The sequence below is a fragment of the Tinamus guttatus genome, unplaced genomic scaffold (assembly GCF_059628265.1).
Source record: "Tinamus guttatus ecotype Peru unplaced genomic scaffold, ASM5962826v1 Tinamus_guttatus_pri_ptg000376l, whole genome shotgun sequence".
In the NCBI taxonomy this organism is placed as follows: domain Eukaryota; kingdom Metazoa; phylum Chordata; class Aves; order Tinamiformes; family Tinamidae; genus Tinamus; species Tinamus guttatus.
Window position 1 is genome coordinate 402,180 of NW_028288910.1, and position 9,730 is coordinate 411,909.

The following is a 9,730-nucleotide window of genomic DNA, read 5'->3' on the forward strand; positions in this document are numbered from 1 at the left end:
ATCACTGCATTGTCCTTTGATGTAACTCCTCCTGTATCTGCATTAGCCAGATACAAAGCTTAAAAAGTGATTAATAATGTTGGATTTATAAATTAAGTCCATTTGTATAAATTTCAAACCCATCTACCTTTAACATGGGCTGAATTCAACATTTGCACCTACTTCTATCAGTCATGTAACTGTTAATTTGGTATGAGGAGCAGTTAAAAAACTATACTGCGTGTTAGTGTATTAGGGACTGCAAAACCACTTCTGCCTAGTGTATTTGTAAGTGCTCTTAAAAAGATTGAGAAAAGCTGATCATGAAGTGTGCATGTTCTGAATTCTCCAAGAGCAGTTCAGAGGTTTATTAAAAGCCTCAACAACATGGAAATAACAAAGCCACAACGTTTAATTTGTCTCACAACTTCCATTTCGTTCAACATTGCTATATTATCTTAGATATGAGCCTCTTCAGGCATCCGTTGTAACATTTTCCTCTACACAAAGAGTGTTTTTAAGGTTTTATCGTTCCTGCCAGCTCAGGGGAGAGTGCACTTTACTACTGCTTTGAGGACCACCACAGCCGTCCTGAGCGCTGCTGAGCGGAGGGGACGGGGCATCAAGCTCAATGCCAGCCTAGCCTGGATAGTGAATTTGGATGCATTTGACATCTACAGACCATCCTCCTTCAGCATAAACTTCAAAAAAACTCTTTTAGAGTAATATGATCTTGAAAAATTAATGTGCTATGTAGCGACTGTCAGAAGGCTAGAGGTAAACAGAGCTCAGATATATAAACTGTATCAATAAACACCACTTGGGTTTAACTTTGTATTTCTAAGTGCTTTATTTATGAGAGGAAAATTACATCTCACTGCAGTTGTGAGACTAACTGTACTATAATGAGATTTCATTTCCTAAGCTGAGTTTCAGGACGATACTGCCATCAGCGAAGAATCATGTAATAGAAGCATCTCCAAGACTGCATTTTTGTTAATCCCTTAAAAGAGACTGTCTTTAGGTTTTTATTTTAGGTATATTTAAAATGTGGATTCACTACAGGAAAAAATAAACAACAAAGTCTTAACTTCATTTTAAGGTTGTTTACTTTCCTTCCCAAAGGTAACATTTGCATTTTGATATGGCTAATAAGATGCAATATACAAAATCTGTATTAAAACTTGACAAGCTTATTTAACCAAGTGCAGTGTTAAATGTCCTTTAAGTTCCCATTCTTCCCCTTGACAAGCTCGACCGTAAGCAAATGGTAAATTACTTTTAATTAATGACCAAAATGTTACACACTGGTCAGAGAGTAAAGCTTTAGCTCCTACACTCGTCAGCATGTGTAACGTGTCCAATCCAGGCATATCAAGAACTCTGTCATATTCTGCTGGCCAAGCCTCAAACAGTTCCTAGTTTATATTTGAAGGAAATATAATAAGTGACATTATTTATTGTATATCCAGACATCCTTGTGTTATTCACAATGAACTTGCATTGAGATATTTTAATAGTAGCTAGAAAGCATATGACGACTTCAAAAATAGTCTAAAGCCTCAGTGTCCATTTACTGATGATGCTGAACTGATACTAGAATAGCAAATAGCATTCTTAATGGTTTAGCAATGCACACAAAATATTGAAACATTCTGGACTTCCGAACACTTCTGTAGTAATATACAGACAACATGAACATTGTTCATTCCTTTTTGCTATCCAACCAGCAATAGTTCCCCCCCAAAAACAGTTCCCCACTGGCTTTCTCAACCATTTACTTGCTTTACTTTTCCTAGGAAAAGAAAGATTTTAGGATTTGGAAAAATCTTAACGTGGTTTAGACTTTTTTTTTTTTTTAGTTAAAATAGCGTTAAGCGCATGCTGTAAAACTTAGATGATTTCTAAGTTAAAAATCACGGACTGATAATCACGGACTTAAGCCACGGACTTAAAACAATTTAAGCTTTTGAACCTCTGCTGCATACACTAGAGATTTATCAGACACTTGCTTTTAGTAGAAATATTGGATTATTTATGCATTTTTAGGGTCTTTTAAGCAATAATAAGGTCAAATGCAAATACAAACTGGATTTGGAAGTGTCCTAAAAAAGACACAGGAACATGTAACTTTCTTGCAAAATGTATGTCACTACATTACAAATTCAAGTGGCATAAACAGATCACTGTGTATAAACCTCCATCTGTGGAAACAAAAGCCTTGTAATCTAGGATCAGTGTTATCATTCTGGGACGCGAATATAAAACTAGCTTGTTCAGTGACAGTTGCATTTTTATTGCAGTAATGCGCAGCAATTCTTCTGTGATACTCAGTATTTTCTCAACAGGAGCACTGTTTGCTTTATATACCCAGTTTTTGAAAATTACATAGCCTATCATAACATAATTTTTTGAAAAAGTAATACAAACTCTGCTGTAGTTTCAGTGGTCTTGTTACTTATTTCCAAATAAAATTATATCCAAACATTCATCATGGCAGACTTAAGAAAAAAAATAATTAAAAAGGAAAAAAGTATATACAATCAGAGGTTAACCGTTTTTCACAGAGCTCTCAGGTCTGACCACAACAGTAAAATAATCAAAAGACAGTTCCTAAAACCATAAGAACAGCTGTAGCGTTACCTCTGTTTTCAGGCTACAATAACATTACTTTCTCAATTATGCAATACTGTATCTTTAGCTGTGTAGTTTAGTAACAACAAAAAAATCATTGAAAGACTTTGACCCTCCTAACATACATTCACCAACCCTGCCATCTGAAGTGGTTATTTTGACGGTGTTCTCCCCTCGAGCCTCACTGTTACAGTTAAACAATGTGTCCTGGAATTCCATTATGGAACTATGTGCAGTTATTGAAAAGGCAGCAAAATTCAGTACTGACCACAACCACACTGTAACAAAAAAGGGTGAAACCTCAATCTTAGTACTAGAGGTTTCTGCATTTCTTCTAATTTGTCTCTAAGAGACTACATATCTGAAAGACAGCCAAATGTAAATATAATATATTAGCTTTAGTACAAATAAGGTGGCAGCGCTCTGTCATTCCAGATGTACAGGAGTAACTCTAGTATCTTCAGTGTGTAGTAGATGTGTCAAGAATAATTATGTTAATGCAGTTACAGATTCTGTATCGTTGTCCATTAGAAGTGTAAGCTACTGAAAACTTAGCCATGCTGATACGAATAAAGTTATTAAAATGCTCGTCTTTACAGATATAATTGCATTTGTCTTCTTTAAGATTCCTAGACTTTCATTCTTAAATTGTAAAATCTGAACCAAGAAAACTACTTTAGAAAAACCTGTAACAATCACAATTTCAGTATGTCTGCTTCTATTTTCCCTGCATGGGCTGCAATACCTCTTAGGATGCATCAGCAGACACACATATGCATGATTTTGCTATATTAAGAGATAATATATTAACTAAGCTGCATGCAGACTTCTGCAGCTGGCCTTCAAAGTCTGTGACTATTAACACAGCTTAAGACATCAAAGCATTCTATTTTCTAGATACATACAAACACACACAGCGTACACTCTATTTTTCAGAATTCCCCATTTCAGAATATCAGTAAGACCCAATGTTCCAAAGTCTTGTAACACTCAGAAGCATTACCAAGGTGATATGCTTCAATAAGAAGATAGTCCTCTGCTGAGCAGAGAACAAACATGTTTCTGAGTGTAGCAAAGGAAGACGGTTTGCAAAACAACAACAAAACAAAACAGCAATAACAAAAAGGCCCTGTTAGTTAGGGACTTGGAAAGCACCAGCAAAGCTGGTCTCAGAAGAAACTTTTGTGGGTGAGACTTCATAGATCCCAGGAGACTGAGGTAAAAAGCTAATGGTTACAGCAAAACGCATGGTGAAGTGTCAGGGGGAGTCGGGATGGAGCATTCCAAATTATCCTACATGCACAGGATGCATACAGGGAAGGTGTTTTGGGAATGCCTGAACTTTTCATTTAAAGCTATTACAAGGCCTCAGTGAAATGTAGCTCTCCTTCAGTCAGTCATATCTAAAAATGTGGTTTTGTTTCATTTTTTCCTAAATCTTAAACATTTCTACACTGAAATGCAAAGATTTAAGATGATTCATATCAAAAGCAATTAAGTGAAGAATCTGATGACAAAACTTGCCAAAACCTGATTAATTCACTTGATGTAATACCATGTACTGCAATTAAATGTCTATACTTACAAATATCAAAGTCAATTTTATAAAGAAAGAATTGTTGCTTATCTTCTGGAATACTGATGTTCACTTTAAGCATACTTAGGCAAATTCCAACATAAACATCTTCAAATTTAATAGGTTTGATATGACTCATCATTTCATAGATCCTCAGAGCAAGTTTCCCATCCAATATATAACCCATGCCACTACAATATGGAGGAAACAGCCTGAAAGGATACTCATCATAAGAGATATATGTTTTTTGGTAAAAGCCTCTGTAGGCAAAATTATCTATAAGAGGATAACCAGTAAAAATATTTTCTGAGGAATTTAGCTTTAGGAGAAATTTTACTAAATTACCAGTGTTGATGAAAACATCATCATCAGTCTTCATGAGGAACCTAGCATTTGAACAGAATTCAGCTACCCACCTAAATGCCATGATCGTTTTCAAGGTAAGATTGTCATACGTGTCCATAAAATCTTGGCGAATTACGTCACCATAGAGAATGTTTTCATCTTCAGCTGACAGCACCGCAGCATTGCCATCGCTGTGAACTTCCTGCCCTAGCAAGAAAAGGGTTAGAACTCGTTGTCCCCACCAGAAGTTTTTAGATCCCCACGTTGCTCTTATGGCCTGCCTTGACTTCACATCCCTAGGTTCGGACGATACCAAGATGACTAGAAATGGATTTATGTCTTCGCATTTCCAGCGTTCGCGCAAAGTGAAGAGGTAGTGCTGCTTGTAAACTGGTTCATACTCATAAAAATATATTGAGTTTGTATGCTCAATGACGGTGTTTGTGGAAAGAGTTATGTACCATATTGCTATGACAGAAAATAAAAGGAGGAACAAAAAAATCCATTTTAACTGTCTCATATACATGACATTAACAAACTGGGCAGTAAGTAACTTGCAGAAGTCAAATGTCAGTGACCTTCAAAATCTGGATCACAAGTTCAGAAGCACATGTCCTACTGAAAAACAAATGAAAGAGCAGTGTTCAGAATGCTTTTATTCACACATTATCTTCTTCTCAGCCTAAATGGTAGCTCAAAGTCTTCTATAGTAAAAATAAATCCAAGAATCCTTGGTTCAGCTAATGCATATTGTGTCCTGCACCCATGAATCCACACTATATCTTCAAAAGAATCATGAGTAGAATACTGAGCTGCTACTGAATATGGTAGAGAACAAAATCCTATAGCTTTCATGTTGGAAATTTACCCTACATAAACCTGATCTCTATAAAGGATCAAAAATAGGACATTTTGATCCTGGAGAAAGTTGAAGGCTCTCAGCATGATGTCTTCAACTCATTTAAACCATGAGGAAGGAAGATAATACACAAAATATAGCAGCTACCAACTCCTCAATAAAAAGTTATTCAGAGACTTCAGAATTTTGTAGTTTATTTCAAAGAAAGCACTAGTTTATATAAACTAGAACAAACCAGTAAGGCAAGCAGATAGAAAGAGTACAGGCAAATAAATCTTCCATTGCTGAAAGGCTGAGCAGAGTTGTACATCTAGCTACAGATTCTGAACTGGCTGAATACATATTGGGGAGAGAAGAAATAACTGCCTTGCACACAATCCCAAGCTATTTCAGCATTGCAGGCACAAACGTACCTTGTCAGACAGGCCAAGCTATTACAGTGCCCAAAGAAATGGCTGTTTCTACAATGTGCAACATTATACAACATGCAATTATTTTCTATTTCGTGCTTATTAAATCAAGTGATTTAGTAAAGAGACATGGCAACCAATTTTATCTCAGTAGTTTCGCATTGACACAATGGGAGCAGCAGCAAATCCACTGCAGTAGATGAGGCTCAAGCCTTAAATAAGCTTTGCAAATTCTTCTAAGATTCTCATTTAAATAAACAAATCACTACAAAATCCTCCTTTTTATGTATTTAAGTTGCAAAGAAAGTTGCTGGAGCCCTCCTGCCTTCTATTTCTGCATACACTTTGATCTTAAATAAATGATCAAGTATTTGGATCCTATTTATCATCAGTGATGCATCATGCACCACTTACATTGGATTACGACTCTTTTACACAAATAGCTATTAAACAGAAAAAAATTCACACCGATCTTCCTCAAATGTGCATTCCTTCGAAAGGATAAGGCTAACAGGACTCAAATTATTCATTGGAGGTATCTCATATAATTACAGACAAGCAAGTGAGTTTCATTAGGAACTTCTAAAAATAATTGATGATTTTTCCACAGTCCGTAAAACACTTAAAAGCTCTTTTTTTGTTTTACCTCCACATGGATTAAATATATATAATCAAAAGTAAAACTCAATTTCAATTACTTGTTGACAGGAAGTCTAATACAATGATAATGTGAACAACAGGATTACAGACCAATGCCCAGTCTAACAAGCAGTAAAAAATCTGTGAAGACAATAATTAAGCAATTCAAATCATTGCCCACACAAGAAAAAACACAGTCTTAGAGCTATCAGACTTTTGTTAAAAGTCTGCACTACCTGGAATCCAGAACGAGCATTATACAATACTTGGTATTATGCTCTGTAAATCCTAAGGAGTTAGAAACCCTGCTATAAAAACATAAAGTTCAGGGTCTAGTTCCCACAAACGCTGCTGTTCTGTCCCATAAATCCCCACTATCCTTTTCAGCCTCTCCACCATCTTGCCCTCAGAAACACCACTGCTAAATTGTCTTACCATTTTGGAAATACAGCAACTGGCAATTCTTGCACATGTGAATTTCAACAGCTACCAATCTGCTGATTGTGCAGCTGCGAAGGTGAGAAAACAGAATGGAAACCAGTAAATGAAGTGTTTCTTCCAACAGACGATCAGTGGCCATTCACACAGCAGAGGGCAGCAGCACCAATCTCATGTAATAAGCACCAAATGGTAGGATTAGATGACTGAAAAAAAAAAAAAAGCTGGATGATCAACAATGCACGCATCACTTCCTGGTTACATAAAGATGCATTCCCCAATGTAGCTCTGTGATAAGATCAACTGTTTGCGAGCTAGTGCAGGTTCACCAAAATAGAGCTTTTATAATGGCAAAGTAGTAGAAATTATACTCCCAAAACATTACCTGTTTAGTTCAGTGCTGAGAACTTACAGTAAGGGCGGTCACCTTCCAAACTCATTAAGCACAGCATCTGGACTTCAAGTACACACAGATAATAATAAAAATGCCAATAAAACGAGAAATCCTAACCACAGCAGGTAACAAAAGAGCCCCATCTCTTTTTATTCCAAATCCTCAAACCAAAGGGTTCTCCAAAGAGCTGATACCATTTGATAGGTCCATTAGTAATTTTGCTAGGAGGTGGTAAAGTTGTAGAAATTGCAGACAGGCCAATGACAGGTTCTCTACTACTTTTATACTTCTTTTTTTTCTTTCTAGTTATACTGTCATATGATAAGGGAGGCAGCAGGGAGCAACAACAGTTCAAACCTTGTTTTCAGATAAATAGCTTCATTTGCTTGTTAGTTCACAACTTGCTGGCAGGACTCAAATATAAGTTTGAGGTTATGCTGACAGATCAAACAGATCAATTCTAAGACAATCACATTTAAGGCAAGATGCACTGGACACACTCCTTAGTAATTTCAGATGCATTCTTCACACTGCTATAGCCAGAGTAATATCTAGTGCAGACTTTCTTGTGAGGAAAAAGGTGGCAAACTGTTGTAATCATTAAATTCTACCAGTGGATATTTTAATTTAAAGATTTTACATATATATATATACAAATTTGTAATGATAGATGTATACAGACAAAAAATTAAATCTTTTTTTTATTTTCAGCCACAAATCATTTGGAAAGGTATCAAAGTATTTGGTCTCTTGTTTTCTTCATATGTGTTACTAGCAATAGCAGGTGGAGGTATTTTTGCATGATGCTAGGCTATGAGGTTAGCTAAGTTTAACGGATATTAGTACAATGACACTTTAAAAATATTTTAAATAACCTTTAAAAATGACTTGTTATCACTTCAAATTGTCCAATCAATCTCCATTTTCTTTTCTAGGCATTTTTCCGGTACATGTGGAATAACTAAGGAAAAAACAGCCCAAAATGTAGAATTAAAAAATCTACTGCCCCCTGCTGAGATTACACAAAAGAGTTAAAGTCTTCTCAATTTTTATATTAAAAGAATAAAAAATATGGTAATAGAATATTTTGTATTCATACCCTAGGTTTCTGAAGCAGTATCATTCCAACCTATGCATCTGGGCATATATATCATTCTAAGCTCAATGTTCAATTCCTGTGAAAGATAAAAACAGGAGAAGAAAAAAAATCAATTTTCTTTATAAATCAGTTTATTCTAACACAGGAGGAAAAAAAACGAAAGGAAGGAAGGAAGGGAGGGAGGGAAGGAGGAAGATGATTCTGTTCTCCTACTGAGCAGCGTGGACGGTGCAGAGTTAAGGTTCGCCAAGTCCTTTCACCCTCCTTTTCTGTGATTTAGTTTTTCCTTTCTTTGGTATGTAGTTTTCAGAGCTATTTTTTTATTATTTTTATTTTTTATTAATAACTGCACGGCTGTGAAATTCTTTTTTTTTTTTTTTTCTGAATGGGTATATATTCCTTTCCCTTAGCTCTATCTCGGAGTATTTTAAGTCTGAATTTGCTTTATGGGGAAGAACTGCAAGCAGCCCAGTTTTACCAACACACCCTGGTTCTGCACGAGCCACTGATGCTAAAGGACTCTGCAGTTAATAGACCAGCGAAAAGTAGGAGACAAAATTATTTAACAGCAAGGCTTTTCAAGTACACTGAGTTCTTAAAATAATTTTGTTTAATGTGAGCTTTATTTAGGATATCCCAGTCAAAGCCAAATATTCCAGAAACTCTGCAAACTGTGCTCTGAAAACTGTTTGCGCACAACTTAAGCCAGAGCTTTTATCTCTACTGCATGATTTAAACCAGTGCTTTTATCCTTACTGCTGAAGGGCCCGTGTTACTACCCTTTGGCCTAGAAGGTGTTTCCGCGTTTGACAGGAGACAACCCACATCTCTACCGCCCTGGGGGGCCCTTTCCGCCATTCTTTCCTGCTACGGCTCGAGTTTGCAGCAGCCTTGCCCCCGCTCCGCCTCAGTGTTAAATGCGCCTTAAGAGCCGCCCAGGTGCCAGCGAAGGGAGCCCCGGCGGGAGCCCGCATGGCCCCCCTCGCCGCCTGCCGCGGTGCTGCCCGCAGCCCCGTGGCGGCCCAACCGCAGCCGACCGCACGAGCGCCATTACCGTGATGTCCGGCGCCGCCTCCTCCGGGCTGCTGGCGTAGGCGGCAACGGAAAGGGCTGGGCTGGGCAGTGCAGGGCGAGCGGCGGAGCTGCGGCACCTCGTGCCTCAGGCACCCAACGGTCACTGTGCTGCGTGCCCAAAGGTCACTGCGCTGCACGCCTCACGCACCCAATGGTCACTGCCCCTCGCACCTCACGCGCCCAACCGTCACTGCCCCTCGCGCCTCACGCGCCCAACGGTCACTGTACCGCGTGCCCAGTGGTCACTGCGCCTCGCGCCTCATGCCTCACGCGCCCAATGGTC

At 37.9% G+C, this 9,730-nt stretch overlaps 1 protein-coding gene across 2 annotated transcripts; it reads right to left on the minus strand.

The window, feature by feature from the left end:
- Positions 1-3,818: 3,818 nt before the first annotated feature.
- Positions 3,819-9,464, minus strand: B3GALNT1 (beta-1,3-N-acetylgalactosaminyltransferase 1 (Globoside blood group)). 2 transcript variants are annotated; one of them, XM_088530449.1, is made up of 2 exons: positions 9,428-9,464; positions 3,819-5,152 (listed from the first exon to the last, which is right to left on the minus strand). In XM_088530449.1, exon 2 carries the CDS (start codon positions 5,058-5,060, stop codon positions 4,098-4,100), a length of 963 nt encoding a protein of 320 aa, XP_088386575.1. In that variant the 5' UTR covers positions 5,061-5,152; positions 9,428-9,464; the 3' UTR covers positions 3,819-4,097. The 2 variants fall into 2 exon arrangements, with proteins under 2 accessions (XP_088386575.1, XP_010210243.1); XM_010211941.2 differs by lacking the exon at positions 9,428-9,464 and adding an exon at positions 6,878-6,916.
- Between the last annotated feature and the right edge of the window lie 266 nt (positions 9,465-9,730).

Excerpts from the sequence above, each read along its gene's own strand:
- B3GALNT1 (XM_088530449.1), bottom strand. The coding sequence starts at position 5,060 with ATGTATATGAGACAGTTAAAATGGATTTTTTTGTTCCTCCTTTTATTT.